The 27,194-nt window shown below is 40.1% G+C and overlaps 3 protein-coding genes and 1 long non-coding RNA gene across 7 annotated transcripts; 2 read left to right on the forward strand and 2 right to left on the reverse strand.

Annotated features, from left to right (window-relative positions):
• Nucleotides 1-61: 61 nt before the first annotated feature.
• LOC104961306 (protein-lysine 6-oxidase-like) lies at nucleotides 62-4,459 on the reverse strand. The gene is made up of 7 exons (XM_010789579.1): nucleotides 3,514-4,459; nucleotides 2,809-2,917; nucleotides 2,292-2,429; nucleotides 2,047-2,203; nucleotides 1,041-1,136; nucleotides 796-911; nucleotides 62-620 (listed from the first exon to the last, which is right to left on the reverse strand). The coding sequence occupies exons 1-7, from the start codon at nucleotides 4,316-4,318 to the stop codon at nucleotides 614-616; spliced, it is 1,428 nt and encodes a 475-aa protein (XP_010787881.1). The 5' UTR covers nucleotides 4,319-4,459; the 3' UTR covers nucleotides 62-613.
• A 2,823-nt stretch (nucleotides 4,460-7,282) lies between these two features.
• atcayb (ATCAY kinesin light chain interacting caytaxin b) lies at nucleotides 7,283-17,106 on the forward strand. 2 transcript variants are annotated; one of them, XM_010789611.1, is made up of 14 exons: nucleotides 7,283-7,600; nucleotides 7,896-8,120; nucleotides 10,404-10,510; nucleotides 11,923-11,966; nucleotides 12,058-12,285; nucleotides 12,424-12,582; nucleotides 12,784-12,886; nucleotides 13,212-13,343; nucleotides 13,657-13,743; nucleotides 14,004-14,102; nucleotides 14,564-14,599; nucleotides 14,706-14,743; nucleotides 15,077-15,123; nucleotides 16,407-17,106. In XM_010789611.1, exons 3-13 carry the CDS (start codon nucleotides 10,434-10,436, stop codon nucleotides 15,088-15,090), a joined length of 1,017 nt encoding a protein of 338 aa, XP_010787913.1. In that variant the 5' UTR covers nucleotides 7,283-7,600; nucleotides 7,896-8,120; nucleotides 10,404-10,433; the 3' UTR covers nucleotides 15,091-15,123; nucleotides 16,407-17,106. The 2 variants fall into 2 exon arrangements, with proteins under 2 accessions (XP_010787913.1, XP_010787922.1); XM_010789620.1 differs by having other exon boundaries at nucleotides 7,896-8,116.
• LOC104961325 (uncharacterized) lies at nucleotides 10,909-26,549 on the reverse strand. Of its 3 annotated transcripts, none has more exons than XR_800088.1 (5): nucleotides 26,477-26,545; nucleotides 26,046-26,244; nucleotides 13,694-13,810; nucleotides 12,401-12,560; nucleotides 10,909-12,272 (listed from the first exon to the last, which is right to left on the reverse strand). It is a non-coding gene; the product is annotated as an uncharacterized lncRNA (long non-coding RNA). The 3 variants fall into 3 exon arrangements; XR_800087.1 differs by having other exon boundaries at nucleotides 10,916-12,272; nucleotides 12,413-12,560; nucleotides 26,477-26,549; XR_800090.1 differs by lacking the exon at nucleotides 26,046-26,244 and having other exon boundaries at nucleotides 10,917-12,272; nucleotides 12,413-12,560; nucleotides 26,477-26,549.
• LOC104961313 (nicotinamide riboside kinase 2-like) lies at nucleotides 18,946-21,513 on the forward strand. Its single transcript, XM_010789588.1, has 8 exons — nucleotides 18,946-19,118; nucleotides 19,220-19,310; nucleotides 20,115-20,163; nucleotides 20,366-20,531; nucleotides 20,633-20,704; nucleotides 20,791-20,897; nucleotides 21,047-21,132; nucleotides 21,226-21,513. Exons 1-7 carry the CDS (start codon nucleotides 19,093-19,095, stop codon nucleotides 21,130-21,132), a joined length of 597 nt encoding a protein of 198 aa, XP_010787890.1. The 5' UTR covers nucleotides 18,946-19,092; the 3' UTR covers nucleotides 21,226-21,513.
• Nucleotides 26,550-27,194: the final 645 nt, after the last annotated feature.

Raw genomic sequence — 27,194 nt, forward strand, 5'->3', positions numbered from 1 at the left:
CTATACTCACTAGCTGTTGAATAAAGTCCCTAAATAATTTAGAAAATTGCTCATATTTTAGTAATATTTGCTAAATACTCTCAAGCCGATATGTTTAGAAATAACTATTTTTTGTGACTTCAGTGGTAACCAATGGAGTTAGGGCTAAGAGCCACAGACTCGTAAAGAAGTTACACATTGAGGGTTGACAATAACAAAAAACAGAGTATCTTATGCTTTAAATTAACTGTGAAAAATACTGATGTACACTAACAGTACGAAGCAAGAAAACAAACAAGACAAAGTGTCAACAAAACACATTTCAAGCAATAAACCAGCAATCCAGAAATACATGTATATGAACACAGTACTTTAGGCCAGAGAATACAAATATTTTGGTCATGTTTTAAGGCACATTTGTAGCACAGTAAATCTGATCTGACTAGTTTAATGTACAAAATATGTGTAAACGTTGCATTCATTTCCATTCAATGCAACACAAGACTATAGCAGTTACAATAATACTCGAGCACCAATTGCACTTTTTGTTAGTCATAGAGTTAACGATGCTGTACAGTACAGGGAGAGATGTTTGCTGTTAAAACCCTGCAGATAGTACTTGAAAAGGAGGATTTCAACTCCTGAAAAAGAGAAGAAAAAGAAACATTTAAATACACAAATCCAAATTGTAAACACACAAGGCTTCATTCAGCATCTCCGAATGTTTTGCTATTTTATATTTTTATTCTAAGTTTATCTGGATAGAGAGAGAATCACATGCAGCGTTCATATTAAACAGAAACAGTGGTGCGGTACCTTGATACTCGGCAGTTGCGTGTCTGAACATAGATTCCTGTGTATGTGATATCACATCTCACTATGTTGTTGGTGAAGTCTGACTCCTGGACGCTGGAATTGGGGTTCACAGTAACCTGAAAATAATCAGAAACAGAAACAGTTTGAGCAGCTCTGCAGGTTTCTTAGTAAGAAACACTTTGTGGTTTTGAGAAAAATCCATAAATAACGTTTTTCTTTTGCAGATGACATGTGACATGTGTTACCTTTAAGATGTAGTTCCCTGGAGGCACATCAGTGATGTCGATCCACTGGCAGTCGATGTTGGCAGCGTAGACGTCATGGCATCCCGGGCTTAAGCCCTGCAACACAACCGAAACACACTCATTGGCAACTCGTGGCTCTTGAGACAAATTTGACAAGATTTTTCCTACAAGTGCTGCAAATGAGGCACATTTGAGCTTAAGTTATACAAACAGTTCTTTGGAAGAGAAGCTGTTACAAGAAACCAGCGCTGAGCCAGAATCACAGAGCCCAGACAACAGATGAAATAAGTATTCCCAGGTCCTCAGGATGTTTTCATTCTATTTTAATGACGTTCACTGAAGTTCTACTTTAAAACATTTCTCAGCAGTGGATCTGCAGTATTTGGCAAAAACTCCTAGACAGGATACTGTGCAACTCTGAGCATTAGTGAGACACTAGGTTGTGTTTGACTTAGTAAATCAAATTAAAATGACACAGTGGAAACAGTTGTAAAACACCTGCTGTGTGTCTCTGGAGAAAGTGTGAAAAGCCAGAAAAAACTACTCAAGTGGTTTCATTTGAAGAGAGTGGATTTTCAGGATGAAATATTTTTTTCAAGACTTCAGGATTGGCTAACTCAAGCTTACCCTATAAATTGGTACAAACAAACTATATTCAGATCATGAGATAACTACTCAGGTACTCATTACTACCCGTTTATTTTAACAAAAAAAATCAAACATTTCCCATACGGTGAATCTGTGTTATTAACATTCTCCCTGTAATGTTTGTTATAGGCTGGCAAGTGACTTAAATGTCCAGTTTTTATGAGATTTAGTATTGAGGACAGGATACTTTACTTGGGGGAACTGCCTTCCCGTACTTTGAACCACATAACCATGCATTTTAAACCTTAAACTTTGCATATATCTAGAGATGGCAGTGAGGGTTTCTAATTCCTTATTATTGAAGATAATACAGCATTTACGTCACACACTGACACTGTACTGAATAATTGTATGTTACCTGCGTGTGAGATGTACAGGCGTAGCGCCGCCTGAATCCAGGTTCACAGCCCGTGTCCTCCAGACAAAAGCTGGCTTTGTGTCCCTCGGCCACGTTACGTTCAGTGACGACGTCCAGCAGGTCGTAGTTACTGAAGGCGTCCATGCTGTGGTAGTGTCTGAAGGGGTAGAACAAAACACATTAGACCGATCTGAGGGTGTAGTTTTTTTACCATGGTCAATCACTCTCATTCTAGGTAAACTCACTGGTGACAGCTGTGCCAGTCCCACTGATATCTGGGCTTGACAGGAAGGAAGTCCGTGGTGCCTTGGTTGATCACTTTCTGGGGGAACCGCAGCAGGACTCTGAAGTCGATGTCTCTTACGTCGGGTCCATAAGCCGACCTTGGATGGATCACAGGAGAAACAGGCATAAGTGCTAATGGCTTGCTGTCAGAGTGCAAACGTTTTATTTTGCCATTGTGCCTAATGCTTTTGGGAAAACCAGTCCAGAACATTAATATATTGGCAGGACATCATGTTGGACAATCACTGCTCCATAATCAGCCTTCAACAATACAGTTGTCATGCAACATTGAAAAGTGATACAGACGTAATAGAAAGTTATTCTTAAACAACCAACGTTTTTACTTAAACAAGTCAAATTAAGGTTCAATGGGCAGCCAAAACAAAGGAAATGCCAATGTGTTGAGTGTATAGGTGTTTGTGTCTGCTTCAGTGTATACATTCTGGTGTAGTGAATCATTTTGGCACAATAGTTCACCTGGCTAGACAATTCTCCTCGGCTGCACAGCGGAGTGCAAACATCTGCATGCGCTGGATATAAGCACCGGCCTGGATGGCATATGGGTCTGGCACGAGGTCTGGCAGTCCTGAGGAGACGGTTAAAGGGTTTTGTAATTCTGAGAGCTTTATGGTTAGAGTCACTTTATTCACCAAATGTACTCAGGACTTGACTTGGGCCATAAGAAAGAAAGATAAAAGGTTAGAAAAATGTAAATACAATGATTATATACAGTTCAGAATGATAATGCTATGCTACATTCAGGCTATTGTTTGGCAATGTATGCAAATTATTATAATGCACATTAAAAGACTGATGAATATGCTGCCTAATGCTGTGTTTGCACCTTTTGGACAGTTTACACAGTATACAGGCTTACTATCTCCCATATGGTGTGTGTTTCTTGCTTAGAATAATTAATTGAAATAGAGTCCAGGCTGAAAGTAAGAGCAGCTGTTAGTATTTGTTAATTATAAGTGTTTAATATCGCTGAGCTGCCAGACCAGGATTCAAAGCCCCAATAAGATGTTATCCCTTCTTGTAATTTAGTTGTTTCCTTTACTTGAGTGAGAAATTGATTTAAAATAACACCTGATGATTCAAACGTAAGATTTGGCCATGATAATTTGAATCCATGCAAATAAGAAGGCTTTACATGTTCCATGATTATGATACTTAACTTACCATTTTGGAAATATCCTGTACCATAACCTGTGACAGGCGGACGGCGGTTGCGGGCCGATGACCTCCCCCTGGTGGGATATGGGTTGTAGAAAACCGAATTTCTGTGGTTCTTTAATGGGTTTCGAGGGTCGTCGTTAGCCATGTTCTCTTCGTTAGCCATGTTCTCTCCGTTAGCATTTGCCTCGTTAGAAGCAGCCTGAAGGGAAGGAGCAGGGGCTTCAGGTACCCTCTCCAGACTGGTTGGATGTGCTGAGATGGATTGATCGGTCTGCGAGTGTTGCCTGGAGACAGCCATCGCCTCTGGCACCGCGCGTAAAGGCTGGTATTGCGCACCGGGGCCCGGATCTCCTCCTCTGGTGTACAGAGCATCCATACGACTTCTCCTCACGGGTAGGTCTCTAAACCTTCCCGGTGCAGAGGCGTTGACGGTATTGGGGTGTACAGGGATTGAGCGCCGCGTGGCCACATAACCTGCAGCTCCGGGAGGGCGCTGATCAGTCCTCACCTGTCTGGACTCAGCCTGTCTGGTTCTGATCGGAGTGGCTCTTCTATGGGCTCCCGGCATTTGGCTCCAGGTGCCATCCCTTCTGCCACTCACATAAACCCTCGACTGGCTTCTGGACCGAACCGGAGCATGGTACTCTGAGCCGGTGCTCATTAAACTATAAACTTGCCCGTTGTTCTCCCACTGGATCCGGTTCCGCCAGGGGCCAACTGTGCGCTGCTGCTGCTGCTGCTGCTGCCCAAACATGAGGGGAAGTTGTCCATGGAAAAAGTATAACAATAAGAGTGACCATTGTGCCATTGCAATTAAACTAGAAAAAACAAGTCACTCCTGTAAGTTAGTGATAAATAAGACAGTGGTGTGAATTGCATGCGCATATGTTGCTTTGTGGAAAGTGGATGAAAAGCAGGAGTGCAGCTCTGACACAGAACACCATATCAGTCCTCAGGGGGAGAGCAGAGGAGGGCTGGAGACTTTCTCCTGCTCACTTATCGAATCCCAGTTTCTTACGCAAAGTCAAACTTTCTAGCAAGAAGATTTAACCCATGCCTCTCCGTGGCTTCGTTCTGTTACACAATACTTACACAAGGACGTTTGCTCAGTAAACTTGACGTACAGGTGTTAACCTATGGTGTTAACTGAAGTCATCTCAATGTTAACGTTCAACCTGGATATTGGCAGGAACCAGTCCGCCCAGTAGAGGAAAATGGAAGCTTATGATCATTTGATTTCACTTAAACATCCCTATACTCTTCACTTCAATACGAAAGAGAAAAACTTATTTGGTATGAATTTAATTATCTATTAGAGTACTTAAATAATTTAAATAAGTGCCACAAGCTCTCAGTTTATACACACACAGTACGTAGTCATGAGATGGTAGGTTTTATTTTTATTTTGTATAAATGTTATTTGTGTGACAACCTATAGAGAGGCTGCACTGGCTTCATGGCCTCGTGCAGGACTTCTCCTCCGCCACGAGGCGGCAGGATGCCTCTGCGTGTCTCCATCCTGCTGAGGAGCAATCGATCATCCAGTATCATCCTGAGAGCCATGGTGCAGAAAACAAAACGCTTTTTATTGTTGAGCTCATCCTTCCTGGATTCATGTTAAGTGTCTAGAATTCTGTAGTTTGGTTTCCAGCTATATTAATTTGTTTTGGTATAAATCCATATTCATCCAAGCAACTTTACTAAAAGTTCAACAAAATGCACAACTATTTTTCCAAAAGGAAAGTACATACATTTTAATACGAAATAGTACTTTTATTAGTGCCTGAGCTCGACAGAGTCAGTGCAAGGACTATTTGGATATTTTACTTTAGTTAAAGTATTAATACCAAAGTTTACAAATGTGAAAACACTGTTAGAATTAAAGGTCCTGAATTTAAAAGCATACTTAAGTAAAGCTAAATAGGTATTAGCGTCAACATATACTTAGTGAAGGTTCTAATATACAATTATATACATATCGGGAGATGTTTATGTCATGTATATATTGCTTGGTATCTTACACTGTAATTATTAAAACAATTGATAATTATATTTAATTAGTTGATGTGTAAGTCTGTAAATAGTAAAACAGTTAATCAAAAAAGCTAAATAGAGTACAAATGACAATCCTTAATGTGGCAGAGTATAAAGTACAGTAGCATGAAAAAAAGGTTGATGATATTCGCTCTTCGTTTTCTGACTCACCCTTACTCACCGCTGGGTCACCAGACCCTCCCTTCACCCACACACTGACCTCCTTCTCCCCTCTCTCTCCAAGTGAGGTTCTTACCCTCATTACCTCTGCCCGTCGTAGGACGGGCAGAGGTAATGAGGGTAAGAACCTCACTTGGAGAGAGAGGGGAGAAGGAGGTCAGTGTGTGGGTGAAGGGAGGGTCTGGTGACCCAGCGGTGAGNTTGGGTCTGGGGGGGTCCGTAAACCAGTCGAGTATCTGGTGTTAGGATTAAGGGTTAGGGTTTAGGTATGTTGTGAATCGAGTGGCCTGTGCTCATCGTCCATAACATACGCCTGCCCATACCATAACCCCACCACCACCATGGGCCACTCGATTCACAACATTACCCTAACCCTAACCCTAATCCTAACCCTCAGACCAGGAGAATTAGCTGTGCTGTTCAAACCAAGGAAATCCTCCATTACCTCCTCAGTGTCCTCTAGTGGTGATGCAGAGGCCTTGCAGACTGTAGTTCTTTATTTATAATACTGTGTGTATTATATTCTTCCAATGAAACTCGACAACTTTTTCTATGTAAATTACACAAACGTATTGTTACAACTTGATGTTAAAATATCTACTCAGTGATTTTTTTTTCCTGGTAAACCTTTAAATGACACAGTACCAGTGCTAGGAACTGTTGACACAGGTCAATTGGGCTCCTCTGTGATTTTTGGCTTCATCCTGGTAAAAACCTCCTAATCCACAGCCTCCTCACCTTTCCCCTCAACTATTTCATGGTCAAACATAAGAATTCCTTCAGGTTTACACTTGTTCTACTCCAGGCTCTTACCCCTGCCTTTGGGACTTCATCAAGAGGTCAGTCCAACTTTTTTATCTTACACAAATGAGTAGTCCAGCTCACTATTCCTTTCTTGAGGTGTCTTTCAAGGGGAACACTCTACCACCATCTGGTGGCAGGACTGTCCACACGCAGGACACATATAATTATTAGTGACCCAGTTTCACATGGGCACTGAATATAAATACATATTCAATATTACTTTATGGTACAGCCCTTTATGAAAAACACACAACATAGAATTGTCCTGCAACTAAAGCATATTATTTTTTGCAAAAAGCTACGGGAGTGTACAGTAGTTCCCCTCATTGACTTGTTAAAAAGATTTGAAAGATCTTCAAATAGTAAAGTACCAAAGACAAGATAAGCCACAATTTAAAGCTAAGTAAGCTTTTATTTTAAAAAACCATGACAAATTATATATTCAATTGAGTTCTTTAAGCAATGTGGTTTTGGTTTTAACCACCCAATGCTGTATTTTCAGCATCTCCCAACAGTACTGGCTCTGTAGGGAAATAAATGTGTTTAGTCACAAGTCTGGTCATGTTGCGTTATTTCAGTGTGCAAAGTAGCGTTATTAATAGAAAACTGCAACAAACCCAAAATGCATTTTATTTCTGCTAAGCAGACAATGGCGGGAGAAGAATAGGAAACTGTCTGCCCCCAGAGGGGGATGAGTGCAATGCCAGAGAGTGATCCCTCTGTGTAACTGACATGGCCCAGAGCTGAGTGCAGCTGTGAAGGGAGAGGGAGGGATGTAAGCGTTACAGCAGAGAGCAACAGAGAAGGAGGGGAATGTATGTGGAGGAGGGGTTTATCAAGAGCGAGAGAGCTTAAAAGTGATGGGGAGAAAAAGCAAGAGAGAGAAACTGCGTGTGTGTGAAGGAGGAAGATGGTGTTGCCAGGGAACAGCAGTGAAGTAGAAACGTCCATCGTTACCAGCTCGCAGGAGGATAGAAACATGTTACATCATGGATGCAAAATGTACTGAACGTGAGGAGAAGGAAAACAGCTGATCCGGACTCCCAGCAGCCCCGGGAGAATCCAAGAGAAGGTAGGCAGGTGTGATTACATAACCACCACAACACATACGGGTGACAGCATCACATCAGGATTAGAGCCTTGGGAGGGGGCATTAGTGTTGGTAGAAGGAGGAGGGGGATTCAGCAGAGACTATCAGAAATGAATGCGAGGAAGAGGAATAGAGAGTGATCATCGTCAGAAGGGCTGAAAGCGAAGGACGAGGATTATCTTTAGTCCGAAAAGCAGCATGGATTCTGACTGAAAAGAGATGAAAACACGGTGTTTGCTGTGTGATGATCCCATTCTGTAAACCGTTCTCCCTACAGGAGGATACGACTTCTCTCTCAGCCTCCATCAAAGGCATCGGTGAACAGCAAGAAACGTCCTGCAGCCCAGATCCTGAGCACGAGTGTCCCACATGCAGATGTAAACAATGATGACCCTCATTCTGCTCAGGCAGATTTAAGGAGGAGGAAGGAAATAAAGAGGAGATTCCGAAAACAGATCAGCCTCTCCTAACGGCAAAGAGGAAGTTATCCTTATCACAGTATGTGAGTACCCTGACTTTAACCTGATGATTGATTTTCACTCAGTGACATTTAATGTATTTTTTCTGCTACTGTTTTTGAGTCAAATTACTGAGATGGTGTTTCAGATATGAAATGGATCACAGTCGTGACAGAAAAGCTTTTCTCCTCCCACAAGAACTTGATGGCCCTATAAAAGTAAATTCTCAATCAGCTTCTTTATCTTGATACCAGCCTAATCTTAACAGATTTATTTTATTTCACAACAGTTTTTATATTTACCTAATATATGTTTGTCTGTGACACCATTCATTTGGAAAAAGGTGGCCTCGTAATTTTTTGTGTACCAATCAGGATTTAATCTGCTCAAACCAATGCCGTTCGGTCCTGATGAAGAAGATCAACTCTATTGTCAGGAGTTCAAATTCTTGTTAAATGATATCTAAATATGTTTTATCTTTGATTTTGGCTGATTGGGTCCTACATTTTAAGTGTATTAAAGACATTCTTATTTGATTTCATTTTAAGCTAAATATTCAGGGATCCTCTTGTCTCTAATTTGTAATCAAACAAGTTGGGAAAGAACTGAACTTTCCTTTTATCAGTGGCTCTACTGATGCCTATCTCCAAACAGTAGGCCATGTAAATGTTATCAGAATGCAGAGGAGGAAGTAATAACGATATATTCTATTCAAGTGAAAGCTCTACTGCTTCACTTACATTGCTCTTACTGTATGTCAAAGTAAGATAGAAAAATATTGACTAAGTACAGCTTCTTTATCTTGAGTGTGTGAGTTTGTTTGGATAGGCACAACGCAGTGAAAAGCTGAACAAGTTATTGTTTAGGCTGCCCTGCCATCTGGACTCAAATCCCTAACAAACACGTGCTACTGCACCATTACTGTGTGTCCATCAATCAGCAGTTCACTGTATGAGCAGCTGAGCCTTTACGAGAGACATCTGCGTGGACAACACACCACACACACTGACCTGCTGTTTCCGTGTGAAATGTGCACTTCTCAGCTCACACCCCTCTTTCAGTCTTTATTTAGCAGGGAAACTAATCATCTCAGACAGCTTTTTTGTTGTTGTGTGAGAACAGAGGAAGTCAGTTGAAAGTGAGATTTAACCAAAAGGATCTTAATAAAAGGGGCTTTCAAGGATTTCCCTATCAAGCTCATATCAAACACTGCAACTTGTTATGGGATAGTACAGTCAGTGTAAACACCTCTGTTGTTTAGATAATCCAGTGACAACACAGCAGCTCCAGCAGCATGTAGCCTGAGGGCCTGAGCCTTTTAGTCCACTCTTTCCAGTATAGGCTGTGATGTGTCTCACTATAGCACATCAGTGCCATCCCAATGGGCAAATGGACTGTGTTAACGTCTGCTGCAGCATGAACTCTGACCGGGACTTTTATGTAGGAAGAACAGTCCTCCCCCATTGGCACATTCTGACACCTGATGTTTACTCATGACTGATCCTTGTATGACATCCTGTGAAATCAGAAACAAACAGTAAAGCTTTACTTCACATACCAAGAAATGGACATGTAGCACTGGAAGGAGGCTTGTCTGCTTTGGTTATGTAAAATATGGAAGTTGAGATGACTACCAACTTGTATGATTCGCTTGTACAGTATCTCCCTGAGGTGCTGTTTGAGCAATGTGGTGTTTTATTTTGGTCTCCATTCCCCCGTGATGTTGGGAAAGGAAACCCACTGGGACTTATTTTAGCCAATGTTGTATTACAATGGCATTATCGTACAATATTTACCCATGAGAGATAGCAACAGTGTTTGAAGTCTCTTGCTTTTTTGGATCTCGCAATTGCTATGTATCATGCTTGTTAGGAAAGGATAACGTTTGTGGTTTTGTAAGGTTGGATTTTGTACACCCATGTTATGTTTTCTAGCTGCAGTCTAGACTACTTGATGATAGCTCCTAAAAGCTACAGTACACTGGTATTGTGAATAGGACTGGCCTAGTGTATTTTTTTGTATTGTAGTGTATTGCTTTGAACCAAAAAAAAACTCAATTATGCCCACAATACAATTATATAGTTTCTTTCATTCAACCCTCCCTGCATGGTCAACATCCAGGTCTTTCCATCTCCACACCTTCAGTTTGTAACTCTGTCTGTCTGTCGCAAGCTAGTCTCAATTATAATTCTCAAACCAAAATTCATAATCCTGCTTAAATCATCAGGGTTGCGTAAAATGGGTGGAGTTCCCCTTTAACACAGCAACATTCTTTAACTCTTGGTTTCCTACTGAATAAGTCTGTTTCATTTGTTTTTCAACCACAGTGAGCTGAAGCCCGTCCTCCTTTGCAGAGGATGGGTACAGCAGAAGCCACTCTACGCATGGACAGCATGGAGGTCAAGGACGAGTGGCAGGATGAAGACTTCCCCAGGTGTGTGTGTGTGTGTGTGTGTGTGTGTGTGTGTGTGTGTGTGTGTGTGTGTGTGTGTGTGTGTGTGTGTGTGTGTGTGTGTGTGTGTGTGTGTGTGTGTGTGTGTGTGTGTGTGTGTGTGTGTGTGTGTGTGTGTGTGTGTGTGTGTGTGTAGGAGCAGTTTGTCTGATTTGTGCACAGGCTTTGACAAACAGGCCCAGCTATGATGCAGAGTTACTGGCGTGTGTTTAATGGTGAAAGGCACCAGGTGTGTTCTTTCCTTGATGTAACCGTTATCTGTTATGTGATTATGATGCGTCAAACAATGGTGACCAGAATTTAAACTAGCACAGAGGGGAAAAAAGGACAAATTAAACACGTCACAGTGTCCAACAATGGAAAAAAAGCCAAGCAAGCACTGTTTAACTGGTAAGCCCCATTTCTACAGCTGAGGAAATGTGGTTATGAAATAGAAGTAGGGGAAAGGACATCCAGTGTATTCACAAGCATATTTGTACATAGTTTATCAGATGATTCGGTCTTTATTTGATAGGTTTCTGTAAGAAGTTGTCTTAGTATTACACAAATAGAATAATATAACAATGGTATCCTGGTAGCTCAGCTTGTGAAAGCTTATACAGTACGATAGTAATGATGTCATTAGAAATGAGAAGAGCAATAATGAGTGTGTATAACAATACATGTGTTGTAGACAGTTTAAACGTAAGAGCAACATTTTACAACGATCTTAAAGGGCTTTTTTCCAATGCAAACTGTTCTACTTCCCACTGTCTTATCCACTCCTGAATGTCTGTTGATGCCGTAAACGTACCTCTACAGAGCTACAACACACAGCGACAACTTAATAACAGCAATTATGCCAAAAGCTCCATCAACTCGCCTGTACTTGTGCTGTTTTAGGGCGTTGCATGCATGTCTGTGTTAATGTCTGTGTCTTTCTCTCTCTGTGTGTCTGTGTGTGTGTCGGTGTGTGTACGAGGGCTATCTACCGTAATCTAGCCCTCTTGTGCCCCAGCTATCTTATTATAATGTCGAAGGGGGAGTTGGTAATTACAGATGTTGCTTTCTCGCACAACACATTGATTCCCGTACACACCATTGTTAATGAACAATAGCGCCACTCCAAAAACAAAAGAGAAGCGGGAGGAATTGCTAGGAAAGATTTCTCATGCTTTATAAATCATTTTAGGTTTTTATTAAACATGTAGCAAGTAATGTAATGTAACTGTTAAATGTTGATGCTTACTGTATAACTAGCAATTAAAAAAAAACATCAGGACAGTTGTTTACTACATAAGAGAAAAACAAAAGGCCAAAGCTCAAATATATTTCATAAATATGTCATTTTATTTGTATTTATAGTGTTTCCATGTCATTGTATTTTTGTTGATTGTTCATACCTTTCCCTGCAGGCCACTCCCAGAGGATGGAGATGGCCTCACTGACAACAGAACCAGTAAGTGGAGTAAATACACATCATTCACTAAACATATATATATTTTGTTAAAGATGTACTGTGTCTAAACTTTCATGGCCCGTCTGTCCAGATCATCCCACCACTCTAAATGTGGGCGAGACCATGGCTCAGCGTAAGCGCCGCACGCTGGCCGCCCCCGACATGAACCTGTCCCTGGATCAGAGCGAGGGCTCCGTGCTCTCTGATGAATTTCTGGAAACACCCGACGACCTGGACATCAACGTAGACGACATGGAGACTCCTGATGAGACGGACTCGCTCGAGTTCATCAACAACGGCAACGAGCTGGAGTGGGAAGGTCGGACAGGAATTATAGAAAATTGACAACTTAACATGATCACTATTGAGGAAGCAAAACATATTTGTGAAGGTCAAGGGATGCATGCTGGCGAAGTAAGGTTAAACAATCAAACCTTTGTCTTCACCTTGTGTCCAGATGACACTCCTGTGGCCACTGCAAAGCGTCTTCCAGGGGAAAGTGAGGAGGAGAGAGACTCATCTGGCCGTCTGTGGCGAACAGTGATCATCGGTGATCAGGAGCAGCGGATTGACATGCAGGTCATCAGACCGTACCTGAGGGTGGTCACACATGGAGGTGAGTTAAATACAGAGTGCTTGAATTATTTTAATAATATCTGAGTGTTTGTTTGAATGTGTGTGCTATTGGTTTTGAAAGAACAATACTAAAAGGACATATTTGGCACCCTTGTTTTTGTATTGTTTAAAGACCTCCATGATAATGTCATACTCTGCCAATACACCAGCCATGATAACGAACGTCTATCTATCCTCTCAGGATATTATGGAGAGGGTCTGAATGCCATCATCGTGTTTGCAGCCTGCAACCTTCCTGACAGCGGCTGTGAGGACTACACGTACATCATGGAGAATCTCTTCCTGTAAGATCCATTCTGGTCTCGTAGGGGACTTCCTCATTAGCATACTGTGTTCTGAGCCTTTTGAAAGCATCGCTCTTTTACTTTATTCTCTTTGTTACTGTATAGTTGATCAAAGGATAGGACTGGAGAACATTTTTCTAGGGAATATGCAAATATTTAAGATCGTTATAAAGATCAGAAGCTAGAAATGAAAGATGAAGACTTGTTTTGGCTTAAAAGAAAATGCTACTTTGTGAAAATTGGACTTATTTCAGGTAAAGTTTTTTCAATTCCAGACGTTAATGCACAGTTTGAGTCAGATCTGAGTGGTTTGCTCTGCCCTCAGGTACGTCGTGAGCAGCCTGGAGCTGCTGGTGGCAGAAGATTACATGATCATTTACCTGAACGGAGCAACTCCTCGCAGGAAGATGCCCGGCATCAGCTGGCTGAAGAGATGCTACCAGATGATTGATAGGAAGTAAGAAAACAAAACTATATTTAAAAAAAACTGAATCCTTGCTTTTTAAAGCACTTCCACATAAAGCATACGACTGGATAAGTGAGAATTATTAGTTATTGAAAACGGACTTTTGAATATAGTTTGCTGTTGTTAAACGCCGCTCCCATATACTTCAATTTATAAACATTTCTAAATGTTTGGATTCTTTATTCACCGTGAAGGCATTGTTTTATAAATGTTCTTCACAAATGTACGGTGACGCAGCTTGATTAAGAGATTGATAAGGGATCATTTTGGGAAAGCTTCATAAAAATGTGAATTTCTCTTTCAGACTGAGAAAGAATCTGAAATGTCTCATCATCGCTCACCCAACGTGGTTCATCCGGACCGTCCTGGCCATCTCCAGACCTTTCATCAGGTGAGGACACAGTCTCTGTGTTTGGTAGTCCATCCATCTTTCCTCTGAGTTATATATCGGCTCTTTTCTAAACAAAAGAAAGAAACACAAAGAAGATAAATTAGAGTCATGACATAATCCATTTGTTTTTCAATTCAAACAATTATAGAACTAAAAGAGTAAGAGCTATGCTTACTCGCCTCGGATGGCATTGACACAAGTAAATATTGAGATTGGATCATTGTGACAGTTATTGCATGTTGTTGATTTTATTTCTGCAGCGTGAAGTTCATGGATAAAATCCGCTACGTTCACACCCTGGAGGAGCTCAGTCAGATCATCCCCATGGAGCACGTGCAGATCCCTGAGTGTGTGCTGCAGTGAGTACTCTGAGCCAGCAAGGGTCACTGCTGACACACTAAACATGGCTGCCACGGGTTGTGTTGTGTCTGCATGCTTTCAGTAATAATACCTACTGCTCACAGAACAGTGATGGACCTACATCTGAGCAAAGCTGTATTGAATTCACTCATATTTAGTTTGTGTAATGCATTTATGTTATTGTTCTTGGATGGTAAATTGGTAGATAAGATATTGCAGAGTAAATGCTGACTTAGTACAGTACACATGTTATGTTGCAAACATCAGGTGTCGACAGGATTTGAGTAAAAACTCATATTGTTGTTTTTAAACAAACTATAGGTGTGTTAACTTTAGTTTAATCGGAGGCTTTGCAATACAGTGCAAAGCTAAACAAAGTCAACTTGTGATTTTCAAAAGCACACTGCTATGGAATTTTAGCTTCTTAGCATGTTGACATTTCTATTCTGATTTCTCAAAGGTATGATGATGAGAAGTTACGATCACAAAGTGAAAGGTGAGTATTACATTGTCACGTGATTCTGTTAAAAAGAGTTTGGATGCATTTCTTATTTTTCCTGTATATAAGTAGTATCACTAATAATTGCCTGTCTTACTTACAGACTTGAGCAAGAGCAGCAGCCGACAAAACCAACACTAGGTAAAGAAAGGTGACCTCATCTCGCAGTACATACTGTGCAGTGCAGTGCCATATGGAAACTGATAAAGTGAACATGTTTTACTTCTGTGTTCATTTATTATTGTATGTATCATGTCACCTACATAAATTGCAACTTTATTTTAGTAAGATAAGGTCCTAGAATGAGAAAGCTACCATCATGCGAAAATACGATGTATAAGCCTACAAAATCAAACTGTGTTTATTCACTTCCTCGAAACACAGATTGGCAACAGAAAAGCAACCTAATATGGGCTGGATCACCGAAATATATATAAAGGTACTCATGGCTTTGCTTTAATCTGTTATTTCCAGGCCAAAGTCAATGATAGCCGAGGTTGGCCGTGACATCTGACATTAAGGTAAGCGCTCGTTGACATACTGTAACTGCCTTTCCAACCTGCTCCAGCCAGGCTGGTTTGTAATGTCAGCCCGCTGTAACTAATCTCTGGGAAATGTTCTCGCACACACGCATGCTTATGAGCCTATAAGAGACATGATATAGTAAATCACAGAAAAGCTGTGTGGAGTTTTGGTTCACTGAATAAAGGTCTTAAGGTTCGGCTGTCAGATCGTACCGAGTCAAGAGAGCCCACCAGCAGAAATTATTAGATTACTAAAACCCTCTCTTCAAAAGATGAACAGCTTATTTAATTTTTCAGTCACGTATAAAACAAGATTTACGTTTTTTTAGTCGAACAGCATTGTCAATTACATTATTTGTGATTTTGCACTGTTGGTCATGTTGGTAAAAAAGGGCATTTTTGACTGTTTCTTTGAGTTATCTGGATTGTTTGCAGTGTTGTGTGTGCAAACAGAAAATAGATGGCTAGCTCCAGGAGGAAGCTGAAGCATGCACATGTTTCTTGCGCAAGGATCCCCTTCATGTTTTGAAAATGCTAAACGGTATTGCTTTCACATAAATGACCATTTGTAATAATAAAATAAACATCCATGTCCTTCTCCGAGAGCACTAGACCAGAATAATAATGCTGTTTAATTAATGTTGATCATCAAGTGCAGATAATTCTTCTGCCAAGTCATCTTTAGTTCTATAAATTGAGACTTCTAGTGAATCCAAGAAGTGTTAGGTGATCCTCTAACATCATATTCCCCTTCGTACCCGTGTTACGTAAAGCACAGCTGCTGATCTCTTTAAGCATGCACACAACCAATCAATCCTATTTTTAATGGCTTGTACAACAGGTCCGGCAAATTGATCTTCAGCGCACTGCCTGTCCTGAAATTGGGGGAAATACCTGTCGCAGCAGGTTCTGGGTGGGTTAGGCTGGGTGTTGGGGGTTATTTTAGAACCCCCCCCACCCCCTGCTGTGCTGTCCTGCAGACTGTCCACACAGCCTTTCCATATATCAAAGCAGCTATCAGACATGGGACTGGCTGATATCTCAGGAATGGACACCATCTCCAAACTAAATACCAGGGGAGGAAGCAGAGGAAAAATATATAGGCAACATGTCAAGACTGATTTAGTTTAGATGTAGTGCATGCTTACTGACACACTGCCACAACAAGGATTGTATAGGAAATGTTTTATTAAGAGATACATAAATGTCAATAGATGTCTTTGAGACTGTTGGGTTATGGAAGAAGCAAAATAATGAAATTGTGTTTATTTTTATTACAGAGCTTTAAAAGGAAGAACCAATGGGGGACATTCACTCATAACATGGGAGCACGCCCATACCAATGTTTTTAAATCTCCTGACTGGATTCATTAGATACAAGACAATCATTTCTCAAACTATTATTTTCCATGACATGCTTCCTTCTAACTTAAAACGAATTTACTCCAAAGCATAACAAGCTAAATCAAAAAAGGCATCTTCTCCCTGCATGTCAAGTGGAGCTTAATTCAAAGCATGAATTCAACTTTATAAATGAAAAATTACTCAAGCATCTTCCGACAAGGCATGAAATATAGTTTCTAAGTGTAAATACTTGTGTATATATTTTTGAGAAAGGTGCTTGCACAGATGTGCACACATGTTTTGTTTATTGATATGAGTGGAATGGGTATTGTTTGGTTCAATGGCCGTTAATTGGAAAATAATGTGCAATGCTGTTGTTCTTCTCAGACCTCCAGTACTCTAGATGTTACTGATGCAAACATGTGTTACAGTCTTCAGGTTTCCCAGAGTTTGATATGCAGGTGGCATGCTTGTTTATTTCCTTCTGTCTCATTTGTTTCTGTCAGTTTTAAAGTCACTCGCCATTATGTTTCAAAGATACTTTTACCAAATGGAAAATATACATTGTTACAGATAAAAAAAGATATATTTAAAAGAGAGATAGTTTCATTAAAAAAGTGTTATTTATGAAAATGTGCCATTTACTGTTTGTAAAAAAATAAATGAATGAACTAAAAAAAGCTTTTTTATTCATGCTATACCTCTTAAACTTAACCTTGACTTCTGATCTTTTTATTGCCTCTAAATATATTTCAGGTTGACTCAGACTGACAGGCAGTCATGAGGGTCTCAATGTTCTTTGTGTGACCTGACAGTCCTTTGTTGCTCTGCTTAGGGGTCATTCGGGCAATCTGAGGTGACCCTTCGTTACTAGTAAGGTATTATAACAATACATAATCCCTTATAAACAATATGATATAAACAAATTCAGATATTAAAACAATGAACAATTCTTTACATAACATTTGTTTGTTTGCTAAATTAGCAATGTCAATAATTTGACAGCATCTCTGTGGGCATACTCTTAGAAAGTTATTTTAAACTGAATAGGGAATATTGTGTGTCTTCCGGGTAATAAGGGGAAAGTATGCAGCACATGCTTCACGGTTCTGGTTCGTGCCCTACAGAATGTTACAGTCTGAACGGGACACTTTTATAATTCCAAATTCCCAGAAATCATTTTCCAAGAATATAAAATGTTCAGTTCACGAACATGACCCAACAAAACCACATCAAGGCTGAAATCACTTTGATATGAGAGAAATATTATGGTCACAAGGTGTCAACAGACCCTCCCTGTGAGTGTCATGGCGGTGAAACGTGAACTCTGAACATGAAACCATGTGCTCTGTTATCTGGGACTCAAAGTTCACCTCTCACACACTTATTACTGAGATAAGAGTTTAAAAACATTATTGCACAGACACAATAGTGACACGAGATTGCACACAGCCGGAGGTGTGCAAAGGGATTATAAGACGGATCTGTTTTATCAGACTGGACTCGAGACATTAATTTGAGGACATTAACTCCAGACACTAACTCGAGACACTGTGGTCACATGGCGGTCGGCCATGCACTCCAGCTGGTTGCATCATAAGTATGCGTGACGCTGCAGGCAGACACACAATAGCCGACTAAATATAGCTCTGGTGGTTTTCAGCCTACCGGTGCTGTCAAAGCATGGAAAACCTTCCTCTAAAAAACACAAATAACAAGGTTTCTCTCTTAGCTGTCATACAGATGTCTCAGTGAGAGGGTTTTACTTTTATACTCTGACATATAACAGTGAATTGTATTGGATGTAGAATCTGTGAACTTATTTGCTTACAAACAGTACAAATCACTTGAGGGGATGCTTCTACTTTTACACTTGTTGTATCCTAGAAACAGTCAGTCATGTCTTTACTTGACATTTTTAGTTTGATATGAATAATATCCATCACATGAACACAGGCTTTATTTTTCAAATACTGCCCTCAATATATTTTGAAACAGTGACAAATTAAGAAGTGAGACTATAGTTCTGGTGTCGCCCTAAATTAATGGTGACAACTTTTAAGCAAACTTTATTCTATTTTCAACGGAGATGTTTGCATTACTTTATATTTAAAGTCTTGGAATTGATATTGAGTGATTAGTTTAGTTTAAAAGTCAAATGTATCTCAAATAAATTAATACTTGACAAGCTCTAAACTATCAATCACCGATAGCTTTTGGTCTCAGAGTCCACATGTGGCTCTTTCCAAAAAGACAGAAATATTTGTGCGTGTCTTTACTGTGTATCTATATGTTCTCCGACCCCTGCAGCAGGTGGAATATTTGGGATCTACTTTCATGCAACTGTGAGGGTCCCAATGTAACCCCCCCTGGTGCTGCATGGCTGCTTATAGGCTGCAGGAAAAGGAGGTCTATTGGTCAGGGAGGCTGTGACGCTGCAGCTGAATCCTTTATATGTCCGGCAGGGAGATTGTCTATCAATGAAGTAGTAAAAGGGGGGAACGTCTGTGACCGAGAAGGAAAAGGTTTTCACAAGAAGCTTTTTAGTCTGTTTGCTTTGGGTGGGTTCCCTTCTTTTATTTACTGAATTCCAGAGGTGACCAATAAACAAACAAAGCTAAAATGAAGTTCATCATCGGCATTGGAGGGTAAGTCTTCATTCATTTATTTACCTACTACTCCTTGTCTATTGTTGAAACTTAGAAGATAACTCACATCTGTGTTTAATCCAATTATTTTACATTTTCAGAGTGACCAACGGTGGCAAGACCACTTTAACAAATAGACTACTAAAGACATTACCCAACTGTTGTGTGGTGCACCAGGATGACTTTTTCAAGGTAAGCCGAATTAAACTCCTTTAAGTCATTTTGTGTTAAATGTAAAGCTAAAGCAACTATTGTAATATTGTTGAGTTAATGCAATAATTACGTGTGATGGATTGAATTTGTCATTTTACCCTGAGTTTATTTTATGCTCAGAAAAAAACAAAAAAACTCCAATGTGACTTACAGTAGTCCTGTCATCACAATAGCCTGGTGTTACATCTGGCTGATTGTCTCCTGGACAGCCAATGAAAGGGCTGAGCGTCCCCACTTAAAGTCAGACTTTGTCCAACCAACTTTTTGCATAATTATTAAACTCAAGATTTTAAATTAACCCCATATATATTTCCGTGCTACATTCAGGACCCCTAAAGGCTGATTGACCATCAATCACCAATTTCATATAACATTTTACAAGAGAATTAATGGCATGCTCCCGCTTTCATGTAATTCTTCTATAGCAATACATAAAAATCGCACATTTTAAATCCAAAAACGCCTTCAGATTTATTCTTATAAGTAAAATAGTCTGCAACACTTCGCTTAAGTAGCTAGCTAACAACATTGTAAATGTAAGGTCACAGCAAGCGTTTCGACCCTTCTGCAAAGTTTTAAAAGATTTTAAGAATGCTGTGTCCTAAGGTATTGAAACCAACATATTGCAAACGCAACACTGAAAACTATTTTCAACCGCACCAAAAATGGTCCCTTAGTGCTACTTTTGGTGGAGACGAGTCCTTGCCCTGTCCTGTCCAGGTGTGATCAGCTCCGACTGCTTACTAGGTTGCAGCAATGTTTTATTGGTGACTGTTATTTCAGAAACCCGATCAAATAGAAGTCGGCGACGACGGCTTTAGACAGTGGGATGGTAAGAACGGATTTTGCGTAGGAAAACCATGCAGTAATGTACTTTTTCTTTCCTGCACATTTCTTACAATTTGGTAACCGTAAACTTTGTGAATGCCTCAAACATTCACTATCTTTGACCGATGTGTGTTACAGCACATTGGTGAAGAGCGTAGTTTCCTTGTGTGGTGAAGCCTGTTCTTTTCTCTCCTCTCTTTGTTCAGTGATCAACGCCATCGACATGGAGGCTATGGTTAGCACCGTGAAAGGCTGGCAGGAAAACCCTGTCAAGTTTGCCCTCTCCCACGGCGTCAGCATGTCACCTGAATCCACCTCAGAGGAGGGGATCCATATCCTCATTGTGGAGGGGTTCCTCATCTACAACTACAAGTGAGTTGCAAGCCATCTTAATCAGTTTTCCACTCATGTAACCTACAGACGTCTTGACCTTGATTAGCTGTTCACTAACCTGAGCCTCGCTTCCCCCTCAGGCCTCTAATTGACGTCTACGACAAATGTTTCTACATTTCCATTCCTTATGAGGAGTGCAAAAAGAGGAGAAGGTAACACGTCAACACCGCAACGTTGACAGACTCTACTTGAATATTGGACAGGCTATAAAATGACTTGATTGGTTATCTATCTGCAGTACAAGGACATACACCCTCCCCGACCCCCCCGGCCTGTTCGACGGCCATGTCTGGCCCATGTACTTGAGACACAGGAAAGAAATGGAGGACAACTGCGAAAGAATAGGTATGTCGAAACTGAAATCTGAAATAACAAATCAACGCCCTTTAATGTTCCTACTTTGCTTGTACTCCATATTGACGACCCTAATGACAAAATAGCTTCTGCTACCTTTTGACAAAAAAATCATTTCTAATGTATATTTTTCTGTACAGCGTATCTCGATGGAATGACATCAAAGGACGATATCTACAACAAAGTATATGAAAGTTTTCAGAACGGCGTGCTGAACAACTTATAGGTACATTTAAAATATAATCTTTAATATGTTCACCAACAGTGTGACAGTGACAGTGTTATTAACCCTCTCCTTTCTCTCTCTCTCTCTCTACAGCAGGACGAGGATAACAGTGGAGCTGTGTATAGACTTGTAAATATAACTTTGAGCACATGTGTAACAGCAGTGTGTAGTTCTAGCCTGATTTGTAAATAGTTAATCCTGTTATTAAGCACCATGTTTTTATGGTCCTGTGTAATTTTTTTTTAAAGATAAGCCACATCTGGACGGCCCAGTGTTTAACATCTGGGACGGATCACAACACTGATCTGTATGTGAATCTATAAAATACCCACTGGGAGGAAGGATTTGTGTCTCGTAACTGAATGAAACGACTGAATCCGATTTGTGTTTCCTGTTTTCATTTCAAATGCACAAACACACACACACACACACACACACACACATTGGCCAGATGTGTGTAAATTACTGTTCATGGTCATTTGAAAACAAAGGCCGTTGTTGGACACACACACAGACACACCGAACATACACACACACACACACACACACACACACACACACACACACACGCGAGTCACAGACCTTACATCAAAAACATGTGTGTGATAATGATTGAAAACATCCTGTGGCTCATAAATCACACCTTATCACCCAGATTAGATTAGATTAGAGTTGCATTAAAATTGTACTGCTAACCGAATCACACAGATTGTATTCCTGAAACACACAATGGCTGAGCTATTGCAGTGTACAGGAAGGAGGAACAATTTACAAATATTGGTTAACTTATTTAATCTCTTCTTTTTAGACAGATAAATATATACATATGTGAAAAGGCTATTTGAGCAATTATGACTGAACCAAAAACTAAACAACCAGGAGCTTTTTGAGTAGTCAAACCCCCTGACACAAGCAACACAAATTAGTGTTTTATTCGCCTATATTTATCAAAGGTGTTACATTTTAGTTATCCACTAAATTGCCTTGAGATGGATTTATAATGCCACACCCTTCCCATGCATGAGGGCATTTTTTTCTCTTTTAAGTGGCATCAATTACTTTGATAATATTATTGTTTTACCAATGTTGAATTGGAAAGTGACATATTTGAACGTTACTGGGGGAGTTTTGTGGCTAACGTATACATTTCTCCCACCATTTCTAGACTAAAAACTATCATTGAATCATGGCGTAATGTAAAAGGTTAAAGAACATGTAAACTGATCACCTCCATAGCACAAAATGAAAATATCTGATTATATTTCTGTAAACCTTGTTAGGGGAATTCTCTTTTCACATCACAGAAAGGTCAGAGCCACAGAGTGCTTTGATAAAGCTTCCCTTCTGTGTTAACATCACATCCATTAACATGAAGTAACCTTTCTCTTTTCTAGCCTGTAGCGTCTCATAATAGAAAGAAATATTTTGGTTTTGTCTGCTTAGTAAATGTTATTTTTTGGATTACTGGCCTCAACTTAAAGGTGGGGTAGGTAATTTTGGAGAAACCAGCTCGAGTGCGCTAAAATTTGAAAGTACACAACCGAAAAAAATCTGCCATTTCCTTACAGAGCCCCTCCTCCAACACACACGAACGCGCACATGACCAATGAGGGCACGAGATAAGTTTGTGCACAGATGGAAGGCTGACAGTAAGGTAGGCCATGCCCGGCTAAAATGATTGGTCGTGCTTTTTACAGTAGGGGAGAAGGGGGTAAATTGAGCCAGTGGGTAAATTGAACCACCCCCTGTAACCAGGCAACGCCTTATAGTTGTAATCACGTGACCAGAAATTATGCAAGCTCCACCCATTTCTCATTGTCTGTGAAATAGAGATACTCATTGTGGTCTGGTAAGTAAACATTTTTACAAAAAAAAGTTTTTTGCTTGTCAAAGTAAATTGTCTAGATGTCAGCTATATCAGCTGTCATGTCAAAAAAAAAGTATCCAGGTTTAAACATATATTGTATATGTTGATGTGTTGGCAGCGTATCTAGTATTGAAAAACTAAGCTTGTATTTGGTTTGTTATTTATTGTTTATAGTTATCTTTAAGATTTGTTGTAGGTATGGCCAGGTTTGAACAGGTATGCCCAGGTTTAAACAGTGGTTCAATTTACCCCCTGACATGGATCAACTTACCCCTACACTGGGGCAAGTTGAGCCACAAGACTTATTTTTTTTAAGAAGTAATATTTTCACTGCCCTTGATCAAATATGAATTATTATCATTGCCATTGATAGGAGACATCCTGAGTTATAGGTGTGTGTTTTCATTTTTACTATGTGTCATTTCTCCTTGCTTAGAGGACAGCATAACTAAAAAATGGCTCAACTTACCCCACTCTCCCCTACTACGGCTTCCACAGATGAACATTTTTTATGTATTTATTGTCAAAGCATTTCATGTATTCATTGCTATGGGGATGTTAAGAGCATTCCATGGAATATAACAAAAAGTGTTTCTGAAATAAATTACATACCCCACCTTTAATCAACACATGGGGTGAAAGTGCTTTTGCTTTTGCCGCAAATGTCCAAACATCTCTGAAAGATAAAATGTTCTTTCTAAAGTCACACACATCGCTCTTACCCTCAGCCAACACTGTCTGCACAGAAATGAGGGGAGACACGGCCGTAAATTCTCCCTTTTATTGATACTTTAATATCAAAAGCCAGTTAATGATAGGGTCACCTTGAGGGTTATCTGTCATATCTGCGGCTTGAGTCATAAGACAATGACTGGCAGTGACGACCAAGGCAACAAGGGATTTAAAGTCAGAGCGTGTATAAATCTTTAGTGTAATTTAGGCTTTTCCAGAATCTGTCTTTCTTGTGAGCGAAAACACTGCACAGTGCTCTAGTAGAGCCTCAGAGGGTGTGTTCGGGGTCTTGTGATACGTTTCTGGGAGTCTTTACATGCCAGCAGTGGGCCTGGAGCAGATCTGCTCCGTCGGTTTATATTTAGGCTTAGCGTCTGTGGTGTCAGGGGAATATTTTTAATGAGTGTACAGCCAATTGCAGTTTGCCACACACTCACCCCACATTTCACCGCCTGCTCTGACTCAGGGGCCGGGCCCCGGTAACATGAGAACCTCATGCTCCCACGTCACCTGACGCCATGGCAACCTCGAAAGTACAGCCGTGGCGTCCATATTTAGGCGGCAAGGCCGCAGACACAGGAGATGAGCGGCTGTCACATGCTGTGCAGAGACCCTGTGTGAGTAAGTGAGGACCCCGAGGCATGTGAACAGTTGTGGTAATGCCACTCAAGGAATGACAGGAATATTTATGGCTGCCTCGCTGTGACTAAACATGTGAACAACTGAAATCCCCCTTGCACATATAAGCCCTATATAAACATTACTTAAATGTTTTACACACTCTAATGTAGCTGTTAGCAGGTGTGTAGTCATGTTCTGGTTATTAACTGTATTTTACATCAATAATCTTAATTTTTCATTCAAGGAACATTTAATATTGTGCATTATTTATTTATTTTTTGGCAAAATGTTTTTTATTAAGCCTACTCTTCTCCCCCTACGCTTTTCACCTACATTTCTCACCATACACACTCTATATATACTTCATGGCTGCCCATAGGAAGATTTGTTGACAAATACTGTAAACACTTATAGCCGCTTGCTACCACATTAAAGTGTGTTATGACCCATCTAAGTTTATATACTGCTTATGTTAGGTAGAGATACAGTGACAGGTGGGCCCCATGTTCCTTATTGAGTCATTTTTTAAAAGGTCACAAAGTTGTGATTATGTAACTGGCTCTCGGTCCTGATCGGTCTGCACTGACCTAAAACCCACACCAGAGAAATAAATGACATGCATGCTGCCAGCAGAGGAGGGAGTAAACAACAAGCAAAAGCTCAACTACAGACTTGAAAAACATTTTCTTTTGCACTGGAAGAAGAAAAACGCCCCGATATTCAAATCTGAGGTAGTCAACTCACCTTGAAAATGTGAAGTTTAGCTAAGAGATATACTTCCACTTTTATGTGGAGTCCAAAATTTTGCTCAATAGAAGTCAATAGTTTGCTCCATTTTTTTTTTGCCAATAATAACTCGCTTAGTGAACGTTGCAACAAATCCTCAGGACGCCCTTATTCGCTGTTGAATTATTTTAACTAAATCTCACAAATATTAATCTTTAGGAACTACAACTAGTTTTATTGGGTTTCTGCCAATTGAAAAAAGTATTTAAGATAAGTCTGACCTAATATAAAAAATATATATATATACATACATGTATATATATATATTTTTTGTTGGATTGACTGTGGATTGGACCAAGTAATACAAACTAAACATATAGTTTATCCTGTCCACATCTAAAAGAAAAATACATACAAACATTGACTCTTTGTCTTCCTTTTCTGTGTCTGCACAGATATTTGGTTACAAACACATTTGTAAAAAGTGTTGAAACAGAAGTATCCTGCAGTCATGCACAGTAAAGCTTAAGGGGCAAGATGACCTCTTAACATCAGGAGGTATTAACACGTCAATCTGGGTAAAGGGTCTAATGGCGGGACGGTTTTTAATAGCTCACACATAAAACATCAGTTTGTCACGTGTAGATCAACCAAAACGTGAAGACAGATAGAGCAGCGTAAGGTTTAGAGCTGAAACGTGAGGAGAGCTGACCGCGCTGATTTAGGTGAAGGTTAATTAACTTTAAGCAACATGCGTGTGACAAGAAACCTGATGATCGACAGTCGTCAAATAACAGATCATTCATAATTTATTAGACACTTCTATTTTAACTCGGGTTAGAAAGAAACAAACAAAGAAAACACTAAATCTGTTTTATTTAAAAACTCACTTTCAGGAGTAGCTACCACAAAGGGACAACAGTATAATAATGTTCATGTTTTTTCACACATTTGTTCAGCATCTCACCTGCATTGTCTCCCCATGATCTGTGGTAAACCCTCAGGCTTTATCATTTAGTTGTAAACTCCTCAGACTGGCAGTGTGAGGCCTTCAGGGGAAGTAAACAGTTGTATTCCTTGTGTGGATGTTTTCTCGTGGTAAAACCATTTTAAGACCATCATCTTCGTTTAATCTCACAAGAAGCAAAGCTGTGAGCCCTGGATACCTAGATTCATGGGATAAGATATATTCAAAGCGTAAAAATAATTAGTGTCTCGCTCTGGGAAAGATCTGCTGCTGCTGCTGCTGCTGTCTCCCATGAAAACAACCAAAAACTTTATTTTATGTACAAGCAACCCTATAGTTCACAGTAAAGATTAGTTTTTTGTGGCAACATTTGTTGTGATTTGTTTACTTTCAGACACACAAGAAAGACTAAATTTAACGTTAATACTTACTGGCTAAACTTTGTGGGTTACATGTCCTGCTCGGGAAGTCTTGTGCCAAACCAGTGCCGAGGATCTGTGGCTCTTATAAATCTGGAGTGCTGCACTTTGGAGCAGGCAGGGGGAGGTGTCTTTGACTAAGAATAGAAAAGCATGCAGGCTCAACGTCCTGATGCCCTATTTGGATGAGGAAACACACACCACGGCACAGCAGGAGAGAGGTGACACACACTGAGCTCTGCCTGACTCTGTGTGTCCCATCCGTGACCCATATCAAACTATCTGAGTTTATTACCTGAAAACTGAATCATAGTGACATCTCAATTTTGAAGCCACGTGGAAAAACATTGAGTTTAATAGGTAGTTTTTGCACTCAATGGCCCAGTACATACAACATGCTGCCCCTTTTAACACATCCAGTTACTTTGACTTCACTGGGATATTTTTATTTCATTACATTACATTGCATTTAGCTGACGCTTTTATCCAAAGCGACTTACAATAAGTGCACTCGACCAGGAAGATACAACCTAGAAGAAAACAGAATCATATAAGTACATCAGGTTTCATAGAGCCAAACATTTCAAGTGCTACTCAACTGGCTTTAGATAAGCCAGTCCTTTATTAGCATATAAGGGCTTTGTTAGTAATTCTATCGCTCGAAGTGGAGTCGAAAGAGATGAGTTTTCAGTCTGCGCCGGAAGATGTGTAAGCTTTCTGCTGTCCTGAT

Source organism: Notothenia coriiceps, unplaced genomic scaffold (genome assembly GCF_000735185.1).
Source record: "Notothenia coriiceps isolate Sejong01 unplaced genomic scaffold, NC01 NC01_scaffold00001460, whole genome shotgun sequence".
Lineage (NCBI taxonomy): Eukaryota > Metazoa > Chordata > Actinopteri > Perciformes > Nototheniidae > Notothenia > Notothenia coriiceps.

Excerpts from the sequence above, each read along its gene's own strand:
- atcayb (XM_010789611.1), top strand. The coding sequence starts at position 10,434 with ATGGGTACAGCAGAAGCCACTCTACGCATGGACAGCATGGAGGTCAAG. Across the intron at positions 13,744-14,003 it reads ATCTCCAGACCTTTCATCAG|CGTGAAGTTCATGGATAAAA; the intron begins GTGAGGACACAG and ends TTATTTCTGCAG. Across the intron at positions 14,600-14,705 it reads TTACGATCACAAAGTGAAAG|ACTTGAGCAAGAGCAGCAGC; the intron begins GTGAGTATTACA and ends TCTTACTTACAG.
- LOC104961313 (XM_010789588.1), top strand. The coding sequence starts at position 19,093 with ATGAAGTTCATCATCGGCATTGGAGG. Across the intron at positions 19,311-20,114 it reads ACCAGGATGACTTTTTCAAG|AAACCCGATCAAATAGAAGT; the intron begins GTAAGCCGAATT and ends CTGTTATTTCAG. Across the intron at positions 20,532-20,632 it reads TTCCTCATCTACAACTACAA|GCCTCTAATTGACGTCTACG; the intron begins GTGAGTTGCAAG and ends CTTCCCCCTCAG.
- LOC104961306 (XM_010789579.1), bottom strand. The coding sequence starts at position 4,318 with ATGGCACAATGGTCACTCTTATTGTTATACTTTTTCCATGGACAACTT. Across the intron at positions 1,137-2,046 it reads CCTGTACATCTCACACGCAG|GGCTTAAGCCCGGGATGCCA; the intron begins GTAACATACAAT and ends GTTGTGTTGCAG. Across the intron at positions 912-1,040 it reads CAGGGAACTACATCTTAAAG|GTTACTGTGAACCCCAATTC; the intron begins GTAACACATGTC and ends GATTATTTTCAG.